At 30.3% G+C, this 12,932-nt stretch overlaps 2 protein-coding genes and 1 pseudogene across 2 annotated transcripts; 2 read left to right on the top strand and 1 right to left on the bottom strand.

Moving 5' to 3' along the window:
- Positions 1-1,311: 1,311 nt before the first annotated feature.
- Positions 1,312-2,449, top strand: LOC108861026 (uncharacterized). The gene has a single exon (XM_018634863.2). The coding sequence runs from the start codon at positions 1,462-1,464 to the stop codon at positions 2,275-2,277; it is 816 nt and encodes a 271-aa protein (XP_018490365.1). The 5' UTR covers positions 1,312-1,461; the 3' UTR covers positions 2,278-2,449.
- Positions 2,450-8,547: 6,098 nt separating this feature from the next.
- Positions 8,548-9,276, bottom strand: LOC108860100 (ethylene-responsive transcription factor ERF087-like). Its single transcript, XM_018634014.2, has one exon. The coding sequence runs from the start codon at positions 9,274-9,276 to the stop codon at positions 8,548-8,550; it is 729 nt and encodes a 242-aa protein (XP_018489516.2).
- Positions 9,277-10,750: 1,474 nt separating this feature from the next.
- Positions 10,751-10,962, top strand: LOC130497948 (U2 spliceosomal RNA; annotated as a pseudogene).
- Positions 10,963-12,932: the final 1,970 nt, after the last annotated feature.

Genomic DNA, 12,932 nt, shown 5'->3' with positions numbered 1-12,932 from the left:
GTATTCAAACTAAATAAAGTAAGGAAGAATCGAGTCAAAGTAAGGCAACGTGGTTACGTGCACCGATTGGTGGGTCAAAGTTAGACCCAAACGAGAGGTGGCTACTTCACTTACGAGTTACGAGTTGCTACTTAGACGTTAAACGAGTTTTAAAATATGGTCAAGAAAGAGATAGCGGTTGTGTAACTTCACATTTTCTAAAGAAAATAATGATATAACATTTATTCGCTGAAATTTGTATATGTAGCACGATCAATCAAATATATCAATCTATCATATACCTTTGGTTTCTTGAATAGTTTCATGTCTTTTTCAGACTTGTACCAGTTAGTCAAATATCATTAATAATCAGTTTTGCGGATGTAAATGATCTATCTCTAAACATGAGGTCAATATACAATTTTTCTTATCAATAATATCTCCAAGACTAATTTGGACAGCCAAAAAATAAGGATTTGTATCTTGTAAATCCATCGATAGTCATTTCTCAACTAGGTAGCAAAGTAGAGAACCGGTAAAACATAAGTTAAGAAGTTGATTAAATGACTATTGTTTAATTTTCTGAAATGTGTAACTATAAAATACTTATGAAGAATATCATAATGTCATATAATCCATAATCCATTGAAGTTGAAGTACACCTTAAAACCAAGATTGAAATGTCTAAAAAGAACAGTCGATGCTTGCTCTTCCACCGGTCCAAGTCTTCTTTCTCACCCAATTAATTTTATATATTTGTATTATAGAGTTTTACATGATGCCGTCACGCATGTTCAACATGGTCATAGACTCATATTTAATCATTAAACTAATCGCTTCTTAAACACATTTAACACTACAACTCAGACCAAACATAAGACATCCTTAAATCTAATTATCACAACTTGGATTTTTAAACAAAAAAAGGAAACATAAAGGTACGTACGTTAAGCACATGTGTCCAATTATTCACATTATTGGTTTACAATGCTAGGTATATATTTATCATTTACTATAATTTATTCTTTGAAAGAATATTTTCGGAATAAGGAACATTTTTAGTAAGCATTTAAATTTAATTGAAAACCCTTTAAAATAAAAATAACATTGAAATGAAAATATATTTTTTTGGTGTAAAGAAATGAAAATATATTAAAAAGGGTAAGTTGAAAATGAAGTATATAAGAATAACATGTTTTATAAACTAAATCAATTGAAAGGAACTTATATAGCATTTATATATTCTAATCATTTTGTATGTAAATATTATCTGTATAAACAATATGTCCCGTAATGTAAAATAGTGTATAAATATACAAAGCAAAACTTCGTCTCATTTGTTCACACCGAAACTACAAAGATTCTTTCTCTCTCTCTCTCCTCCGCAGCAACGTTCTTCACAACCTTTTTCTCGTAACAGAGAAGGGAAGAGTTCTCCTTTTCTTGTTTACAAAAAAAAAACAACACTCAGTTAATTACTAAATGGGTCATGATAATATCGCGAAGCTCGCGAGTCTACTCGTAAAGCTACACAGAGCTCCATCAGGGTGGCTCTGTCTCCATCCCCGACCAAACCGATCCATCAGCGACCGCGGCGAAGGAGGAAACCAACGAAAGATCAAGCTCGTGAGATCCGACGGTTCTTTACAAGTCTACGACCGTCCAGTGGTGGTCTCAGAGCTCACAAGAGACTTCCCAAAGCACAAAATCTGCAGATCGGACTCGCTCTACATCGGACAGAGGACACCTGTTCTGTCCGAAACCGACACGCTCAAGCTCGGGCTCAACTACTTCCTCCTTCCGTCTGATTTCTTTATGAACAGCCTCTCGTTCCTCACCATCGCCGCCTTGAAATCTTCTCAAAACGGAGTCGGGTTGGTCAGAAAATCAGCCGGGACTCAGCAGCAGCCGTTTCTTATACAGAAGGGAGGAACGGGAGAGAAGCTGAGGATACGTGTGTCTGAAGAGTTCATGTCGGAGTTGATGATGGAAGGTAGAAAAAACAGAGAACAAGAAAAGGATGAGGAAGGGGAAGGAGAAGGGAGAGTTTGCACGACGGTGAAACTGAAGAAAGATTATATTCAGTTGGTTAGTCTGAGAAAATGGAAGCCAAAGCTAGAGACGATAACAGAGGCGAAGGCGACGGTGGAGAAGAAGAAGAGGAGAAGGAAGTTTCCTGTTATGAAGAAGAGATCATGTAAAGATTCTTCTCAAACTGATAATTCATGTGCCAAGCGTAAGCTTCAATCCAAATTCAAGTCCAAAACCAAAAAATCTATTCTGAGGAAATTAGCTTAATTTTGTTTTATTAGAGAAATTAGCTGATTGAATTTTGTTTTATTAGAGAAATTAGCTGATTGTGTTGATACATAGAAAAAAATTGTTTGAAATTATGTAAAGAATATGAGAAAGAAAATTAACCAAATGATATATATTGATTCCAAAATTGTGGAATTCTGCAGTTTTCTTATTATAATTGAATCAACTAATCAATATCTAAACACTGTTGCCAAAAAAATTAAGATTCTAAACAATCTGTTTATAACTACTAAATTGCCACTGCCAAAAAAATTAAGATTCTAAACAATCTGTTTATAACTACTAAATTGCCACTAAAGGCCAAATACTTTTAAGATTTTTTTTTCTTTTTGCACAAACGTTAGTAATGTTGAAGAGCCATTCAAATAATCAAGTTCGAATATCCGATGGATAAACTTTCTGAATTCTGTTTTGCCAGACAGTAAAACAAGGAGTTTTCTCTCTCTTTTTTTCTTTGCAACTTGGTTTATTGAAAACTCCTTTTTTGTCAACTTGGTTTATTGATTTTTTTACTAAGTTTACATTTTGTTATGTAAATCAATTGTTTTTATACGATTCCTTTTTGGAAAAATATCCTTAGAAACAAAAGAATCCCTATTTTTTTTTTGTCACGAAGAAATGGAGAAAGTTAAGAAAAGGGAAAAGCGAAACAGAAAAAAAAATCGTGGTCATAGTTACTATTGTGATCAACCTTTGTATGAGAAATACAGTATATTTGAATGAGAAATATATGGGGAAAAGGGTGAGATGTATAGAGAAGCACGAGGAGTTTTGTGTCAGTCTCGTTTTCTGATTTCGCGAAGAAAAAGTGTGAAAAAGAGACAAAAGAGGAGTCAAAGAAAGTCACCCAAAGACAATTTCTCTTTTCTCTTAGCTAATAATATATTTTTTTTTTTATCAACTCTTAGCTAATAATATTATAATAGTGAAAATGTAATGTTATGTAGCCTTCAAGTTTGCAACGATGACATCCCTAACATGTTCAAATAGTTTATTAGGTTTTTTTTTTTGTTCAAACTGGGTTTTTCATTAGCTTAAATAATAAAAGAGGTTCTAGTCCAAAGGGCCTGTTTTGCTAGAGTATCAGCCCTGGAATTTTTTGAACGAGAAACAAAAGAGAACTTAATGGTCTTAAATGTGGAAGATAGGTAGTAGATGTCTTGAAGAACGCCAAATATCTCTAGGTTCATGGATCGAAGGTTGATTGTGGAGATCAAAGTCTGAGAGTCCGAGAGAATATGAATAGTTTCGATGCCGCGAGAGAGAGCAGAGGTTATAGCAGCTTGAACTGCTAATGCTTCCGCCAAGAAAGGAGACGCAACGTTGTCCGCTGTCGTCGATTGTTGTGGTGAGGAAACCAGATCATCAAAAATCCAACCAAGTCCTGCATGTCCAGTCGTAGAGTTCCACGCTGCATCTGTGAAGATTCTGGTTAAACCATCACGGTTAGGACTTGGTTCCGATCTGATCAAGGGCTTCGCTATTGAGGGTTCCGGTGCCAATTGAGCAAACTTTCATTCGCGTGCCTCAGTGAGGGCTTTTGATATTGTCTCTTCCGATGAAAAGTCTCTGTTTTGGAATCTAAATTGATTTCTTGCGATCTAGATGCTCCACAGGATCCAAGACGCGAGAGTCTCTGCCTCAAGCCCAATAAGAGGTAAAGAATGAATCTTTCTTACCTTCTCCCAAGCCCGTTGGTAGTCTGACCCTGCGCAATGGTGAATGTATTAGGTTTACTGTATCAAAAACATATATCAAGAAAGGAATAGGATAATACCACCGATTATATTCTAGAATGTGTGAAGAAGAAGAGATGGGGGAGGATTGAGATGCATTGACTCCATGATCCTGCCTATCTTCATAAAGACTTTTCTTCTTTTTCTTTGGAATTCTAAAAATTGTGATCTCCATTTTTTTGTTTGTTTCTAAAAAAACTCATTAATATAACACATTAACACTCATTACATACGTAATATTTCGTTGGGTAATGATATGCTTTTATTCATTGCAAATCATAAAGTTTGTTGTAAAGTGATACTGAAACGCTACTGGTGAACTTTTCTCTAGCTAATAATAGTGAAATACTTTTTTTTCTGTCAGCGAGATACTTTCTTTATTCCAAGTAAACTTTCGCAAAGATTTACCATTTTTACAGTTTTTTTTACTATTTTATAAATTAAAAAGCGTTACTAGCCTAATGATAACGTAAAATAGTTGGTTTTTACTTTTTATATCTAATATTCAAATTAATCTAGTACGAAATGTTATTTCAGATCATATTTTCTTTAAAGAAAATTAAAATTAGGAACCTAAAAACAAATCTTAGAGCATTTCAAAAATAATTCCATAAATTCGAATACGAACTTTTATATACTATTAAAAGTTTTTTTTAAAAAATCATTTAAAAGCTCTATGGTTTAAACTTCATATTTAAGTTTTATATTTTTAAGTTGTTTTAATTATTTCTATTTCAAAAGAATATTGTTAGCTTTTATAGTTATCCATCTTAGTCCTTATAAACTTGTATCTTATACAAAATATATTTATAACACTGAAGAAAACTATTATGCAAAACAACATTTCACAATGAATAATACTATATTTTATTTAAAATTTTCTATGAAAACATTATGAAGTAATGTAATGAACAACTATGTATTTTATGTGTGTTTCAAAAAAATGTATTTTATGTAATTTTATATTATAATGTAATATTTTATTAATAAATATTATCTAATATTTCAATTTTATGTTCTGTTGTTATATATTTTAGTTCATATTAAATTTTATAATAACAAGAATTATATTTTATAATAATAAGGAATCTAGTGTAAATGAAAAAATAAAGCTAAAATTGAAATTCTTCATTTACAAACACATATTTAAATTTAAAGTTTATAAAATTTCATCGTAAAAAATAAAATTGTTTTGAGAGATATGCTTATGGTATTATTAAAAAAAAACTATTTTCGAATTTGTTTTACCTATTATTCCTTGATATATGTATTCACAGCAAAGACAACTATTGATAATTTGACATAAATTACTAAAAAGGTTTATAAATAACAGGTTAAAAAATATCAGTATAATATGCACATGATTTATAATTTTCTCATTTTCTGGCTTGATTATGTTTAGTTGTTTACTAGGTGTTTAATTTCACTTACAAATATAATTATTTTATGAATACTTATTAGTATATAAAATTTAATATTTAAAATATTAATATTTTATTTTAATGTTATTAATCATTTTTATTTTTCTGTTTTTTTTGTTTTATTTTCATCCATTGAAACATCAGGAAAATCTATAATACCATGAGATTGTAGCTACATTTCAAAATTCTGCGTCACGAAGTAAAGTAAGAAGGTGATCTTCATCTCTTTTAACAATTTTTACCACTTTATTAAAACCAATAAATGCATGAAGAATACCAAAAATAATTTGAAAACACAAAACCAAATGTTTGAACATTAATATTATGAAGGATAGTAATGACGTAAAACAATTATTAAACATGATAGTTATTTACTGGTGGTGGTGGTCTAGTGGCGCTTGAAGAAATTAAAAATTCAATACGGCAAATTTGGGTTCAAACTCCACCGGCCACACGGATATGAGTTATTGCTTTCGGTTCATTTGAATATCTAGAAAAAGATCTATCCGTAGGCTGTATCCAACGGCGAACCCAGAAAGTTTTCTATGTAGGTTCATAAATATAAAAATAATAAAAATAAAGGTCATTGGGGGAGATTGAACACGGGTTTGGAAGTTCATGTACTATTTGTTTTAACCAAAAATGCCAGAAGCAACTATTGTACATAGTTTAAAATTCTAGTTTATATTGTTTTTTGGTGTCAAGTGACCCCACAACACTACACATGGATCCGTCCTTGGCTGTATCTCTACCTAGGGATTAAGTCTGTGTCTTTAATAAATCCGGATTTAATCCTTTTGGGTTATAAAAAAAATATGATAGTCAGTAGTCAAAAAAAAAACAAACGATAAGTCAAAAATATTTTATTAAACATGATAGTAGGCTTTAGCGGTGAAACTTTGCTTCTTTAATGCTTTCAGTTTCTTTCGATCAGATACTATCTACAACTAGAGTTTAATCAGTCAGAGAATAAAAGAGTATTCGTTTACAGTGGATAACTTTTCATTTTACAAATATATAATTATTATTGCAAAATTTAAAATATAATTTATATTTTACTGTTATATGTAACTCTGTAATTTTATCAATTATGTTTTTTATTCGATACTATTAATATATAATAATTTATTTTATAGTGTTTCAAAAGAAAAATTATTTTATAAATTTTCATGTATTATTATATACTAATATATTTTAAGTTCGATATAATAAATTCATAGTATGAAATATTTATATAGAGAATATTTTTCAATAAAATATATATATATATTTTACAGTTTACATACCATAAATTTTAAAAAATATATTTAGTTATTTATATTTCCATATTGTGTTTAAATATATATTTTATTTTAGTATATTGCAAAATTTTGTAAGTAGATATGTTATTTAGTTTAAGTAATTTAGCTCTATTTTTAGTAGATTTTAAATATAAAACATCTATCATATTATTCTAGTATATTTTATTGATATATGATATTTTGGAGGATGTGATATCAATTTTTTATATTTTTGTTACTAAGTTAAACTTTAAAATGTTATTCCAATTTTATTTTTACAACATATTTTCTCGTGTTACATTTCAAAAAGTTATATTTTAGCATCTATGATTTTATCTTTTGTAGACTTTAGAATATTATCATTTGAGTTTGAAATATTTATTTTTAAATTGTATCAACAAAATCCGAATATATATTTGAATGCTCATCCATTGAAAAAAATATATGACATATCTCTTATTATAATTTAAAATAAATAATCTTATCAGTTATTTCATTCCGCGCAAGACCTGAATTACTACATAATATATAAATAAAAGAGGAAAAAATAGTGTACATGAAATTAACGGAGAAAAACCTGCGCAATCCAACTCTAGTATTTTTTTTTTGTTGTAGTTTAGATTTTTTTTGGCCAATAAACACATTTTTGTTATTGATTAGTCGGACAAGCTTTCAGACAATAGCTAGCTAACCAATGTACGGAGTAAAATAGAGTACATATGAAAATTAAGACTTATAGTAGGGCCACTTATTATGAAAACTGAGGCCATTTCTCTGGCAATTCATCATATGTATGAACTAAATCTGTAAAAATGGGAAGAATATCTATATTTACTTATTTAGCAGGATGCACCAATATATGACATTTCATTAATTAGGCGTGGTACCTGAGAGCATCTCCATTAAGGGATGTTAAGTGGAAATCACATAATTCCCAAAAAAATATTAAAATAAGCTGTCTTTGTTGAATCTTTCTCGCGAGTTCTTCCCACTGATCCTGTATCATCACTATTCCACGGATTCCATGATTCGTGACGGCCCGCGGTTGATTCTATTATTAATTTTTTTATTAAAAAAATCAAACAGTAAAAAAAAAAAAATTTGTTTTGTGAACCTTCCCATGAAATTCACTAATAGGGATGCTCCGAAAAATGTGTGTCATCAAGTGAAATAGCAATTGCATACCAAACGACCAAATATAAATAGAAGTGTGATTGCTCAAAAAAAAACAAAAAGAAAGTAGACGTGTATTTTCAGATAAAATTAGTGATCGATAACTGATGAAAGAAACCACTGATTTCATGAAGAGTAGCTCTAAATGGCAAAATCATTAAGTCATTAAATTTGAATTGAGCCATTGTCATTAAAGGTGTGATGTAATCATTAAAGTTGAAAGTTAAGGTTAGTTAGTGCATGTTCTTCTCCACAAAGTATTTCTCAAAGGTTGCAAGTTCGAAATGTGAATAATACACATACTGGAACTACGCTCTTTACTCTTTACCATCAATTCACTGCCACAGTTAAATAAAGGTATAGACCGAAATGGAAAAGAGCCTTTGAAGTAATAATGCTATTTTCCTCGCAGTCACGAACTTGAATTAACAAGCGATCAAGAAAATCTTGCATTTGATAAGCCACAATTACCAAAAAAAAACAGTCTCTGATTTTTTATTTATTAAAAAAAAACACAACAATAGAGAGAGAGAGAAAGACTTGAAATCTTTCAGTCCAGTCCATAATGGAGGCAAAATGGATCGTAAAGAAAACAAAAGGGGATCAACCAAGACAGTCACAAACTTCGACATCTCGCTATTATTGGTAGAATAATTTGGAGGCTGAAGAGTCAAACCCTTCAGTTCCACTCTCAACAAGACTGTTTTGATCCAAAAAGGCATCAAGTTCAAAGGAATAATCCATGCTAGCATTTGCCACATTCCAATAACTATCGGTCTCTGGAATTATAAGTTCAGCTCCAAAACAAGAACTTGGAGGAAGAGGTGGAAGCTCATGATCACAACGCTCATCATTAGTGTTTATAGATTGATAACCACACTCAGACTCATGTGGCCACCCATTGTATGAGAACTCATTAGAGTTTTGGTTTTGGTTGTTGGTTAATGAATAAAGATTGTTGTTCGCGCTATAGTCAGGAGCTTCTGGCTGACACGGAGGGTTGAATAACTCGGAAATGAAACGTTGGGATTCATCAGGAGAGATGAAGGAAGTTACTGAAGAGCCATGAGGCATATCGGAGTAGACAAAGTTGGTCCGAGCAGTCAAGCCTCTTATGGACCGTGCGGCTCTATCATAGGCCAATGCAGCCTCCTCGGCCGTGTCAAAAGTACCTAGCCAATACCTCTCTTTTGTTGTAGGGTTTCTTATTTCAGCTGCATATCTTCCCCACGGCCTCCGCCTCACTCCTACATACTTTATTTCTTCATTCTGTTGGTGTGGTTGCGGCTGCGGTTGTTGCTGATTTTTCCTATGACTCTTTTTTGATCTAAAGGAAGAACTCACATTTAAATTACCATTGACATCCATATTTAAGTTGTATATTTTGCTTACGCTCAAAATGTGAAATGATAGGGAGACTAGGAGATAATTTGAAGTGTTGTGTTTGGTCATATATATGGAGCAATAAAAATGTGTGTTTAAATAGATGAGGTCACTATCACTATGTGGATCCTCTAGTTTATTTTAAGATAGAAAAAGTTGGTCACATGGAAGTGCAAAATCAGATATCATCACCATCTAATCATATGATTAAAAGTGAAATGAGTTTGTGGCTTTTAGGATTGGCCCATGTAAATCATGTAAGATTATGAGCCAATCTGCAATGAAGATTTCTTTTTCTCTTTGTTTTTTGATCTTCTTTTTTTTTCTCATTTTTCTCTTCACCTTTAAGCATGCTATTATTTTTTGGTAACGTGAGATTCTTTGCGCCTACTTATGATCACTTGTGTACCATGTTTTGGTTTTCAATTATAGACTGATAGTAGAACTTTTTTCCAATCAACTCATAGTCAGAAAGCTCGTTAACTTATCATCCTAAATCGTTTCTGTTCTTTTTTTTTTGGGTTTGCATCCTAAATTGGATTATCTTTCTCTATGTAACTATGGGATTTCAGTTCTACATGCATATCACTTGCACTAAGACTATTTAGTATCATAGATGTGTTACATCTACACACGTAAAATCATAATTCCATCAAACTGAATTAAATTCATCATGACAACCAGTCCACCTTGCATACAAGCGATGGTCACCAACGTAAACTGTTCTTTTCTCCCTGGTGAGTTTCCCGGCTAAGTTTTTGGGTTATATTTACCTTCTTTGACTAAAACGTGGTTAACAGATGGTATATCATCTAACTGGTTGAAAATGGAAGTTAGAGTTTAAGATTTCAGATCTAGAATTTAGTTCCAATAGATCGAGTTGTCTTATGAATGTATGTACCACTTGATCTAATGATGGGCTAATCACATGCTTTGCAATACTCATGATTGCAAGCCTTCCGATCCTAATGATTATTTTCATGTATTTTCATCATGCTTTATTCGATATTTAATTATTTACATGATTTCACGAGGACTAAAAAGGAAGCAATTTATACAAATATGATAGAAACTTTGCTTTAGAAAACTAGTTGTTCTTGTTTTCTTTATTTTATTTTGGCGTTTTCATATGACCATCGCAATGCTTTTATGATTAGTAGCATGAACTTGAGCATGCTCTTTATCAACGAAAGAAAGTAAACTACAGATGCAGCGTATGATATTTCGTCTATTATTATTTCGTTTATACGTACGATCGATTTTACAACAAAGAAGAGTTTAAGAGTGTTACTTGAACGTCAACAGTTGATAAAGCTTAATTAGGACATCTAGTAAACGACATATATATATGAATAGGTTTATAAATGCATAAACTCAAGTTTAGGTTTGATGTTTGAGTAATATGTACCGAAATCAAATCAAGGGAAATGAAATAAGAAGAAGGCGATCCATGAAAATTATACCTTTCACGGCCTTGTGGCTAAGATCAAGTGTAATAACATGTTCTTATCAGTTTAATATCTGATGTGTGGTCACGTTATTGTTCATTCAAAAAAAATTGAAGAAATCAAACCCACCACAATAGTTAAATTTAATTACGTTTAGGTTTGGTTATGGCTCAGTTGATTTTAAAATCTAAGGTCATTAATTATTGTTGTCAGTGCTCTCTTCTTTTTATACTTTGATAAAACTTTAAAAATTGAGGATTTTTTTTAAAGTTTGGCTAAGTCCTCGCACGATTAAAATCTAAATATCTATACATTTTTGAGCTAAACGGGTCTATACTAGCATAGATTCAACAATGGGCGTATTATTATTCTCAAGTGACTTTATCCACGCTATCATATAAAAAAAAAATTATCAACGTATATTTAGGGATATATTGAAAGTGGTATTTAAAGTGGTTATATTAAAATAATAAATTCATTATTTTAAAAATATACTTTAAACATAGTATGTTGAACTTGTGATTTGAAATGTACTTTAAAATCTACTAATAATAGAAGAGTTTAAACCAGTGTATTTTTAAGAAATTGTAGTGATTTGAAAATGTTTTGATGGAATTTATTATTTAAAATATCAAAATAAAAAATCTTATATTTTAGATAAAATTTTGAAGTAGTCTGACTAAAACCACAGTAACTTTCATAATTCACCCAAAATCATATAAATCTCATTAAAAATCATATTGTTTTAAACATCTCAAATAATATATTGATTACACCTCCTAAAAGTTAAGATAAAAAAAATATAAAGTTTTGGTTTTTTTTGAAATGTTTCCAAATGACGATTTAACTAACATATTCTTTTATAAAAAAGATAAGATGAACAAAATAACTAATAAAAATGAACAATATATTTTCGTTTAGATTTTTGGTTAATCAGATGATTCTTCAACTCTTTCTCCGGCCAAGATTCCGATGAAACCTTCAACAAAATTTTCATCCTTTTCTGCAGTACCTCCATCTTCTTTAATTTGCCCCCGCTACATGACTCTTTCATCTTTCGAGGATGTTGACGTTTTGGAAACCTTACCTCTGCTTGTTTATTTTGGGATTGCTTAAGCGAAAAAAACTTCGATCCTTTGTTGGACCGTTCATAGAATGCCAAACTCTGCTGAATTTCCCCTAACATCGTTGAAAAAAATCCATCATCTTCATTTTCGTTCCAATTTGGAAGCTTTAACCTATAGATATGATTCACCGATTTCCTTCTAAAAGGATTCTGAGCATAACCTTAAGCAAAGGTTAACCAATCATCAACAATCGGTGTCTGACATGAAACAAGAAATAGATTCCAAAGGACAAATCCGGTCTAGAATAAAAACTTAATTAAAACCGAAATTAAAATTTGAAAAAGATAGATGAAACATGAAGAGCTCTCTTGATTTTAGTTTAGGGAAAATACAGCAAAAGATTGCCGAGTGTCCGACAAAGCAGAAGTGAAAATCAACCGTGAGTTTGAAACTTTGTAAAATAAAAATCACCGGCTACATAACTGTTTCTTTAATTAGTGAATACTTATAGAGAGAACATGGAGCAACTAGAGAGATGCAAAATTTGGAGATACATGTTTTTTTACTTACTCATTTGAAACCATAAATACTCTTTCTAAGTTATACAATCTTGGGTTTTAATATTTGATGTTTAAATTAAACTATGTGAAATATAAAATATAAAAATTATATTTCACATAGTTTAATTTAAACGATATAATAAAATATAATCATATGAATATATCTTAAATAATACTTCATATTCATATGTTTTTATATGTTTTTATGATCATTTGTATCTTTTTATAACAAAAAGTAAAACAATTGTTCACAAAATTTTCATTGTAATACTTTTAACAGTTTTATTAGTTTATAGTCGTTTTAAAAATTCAAAATATAACATATAAAAATCTATTTTTATTCTATAATATTTTTTTAAGTTTTTAATAATATAGATTAAACAAAATTGATGAATGATAGAAAAATTATTACCAAATATTTATTATTCAAAACTATTAATTATCATATATATATGTTAATCATATTAGATGATGCATATAAATATTTGAAAATATTCCAAATTTCTTATTATTTACTTTATTAATTATTTAGATAATTATTTTTAATGTTTTAAAGTTTTTATGGT

Source organism: Raphanus sativus, chromosome 1, assembly GCF_000801105.2.
Source record: "Raphanus sativus cultivar WK10039 chromosome 1, ASM80110v3, whole genome shotgun sequence".
Taxonomy (NCBI): domain Eukaryota; kingdom Viridiplantae; phylum Streptophyta; class Magnoliopsida; order Brassicales; family Brassicaceae; genus Raphanus; species Raphanus sativus.
Note: the sequence above shows the minus strand (reverse complement) of the source record. Positions and strands in the feature narration are given on the sequence as shown.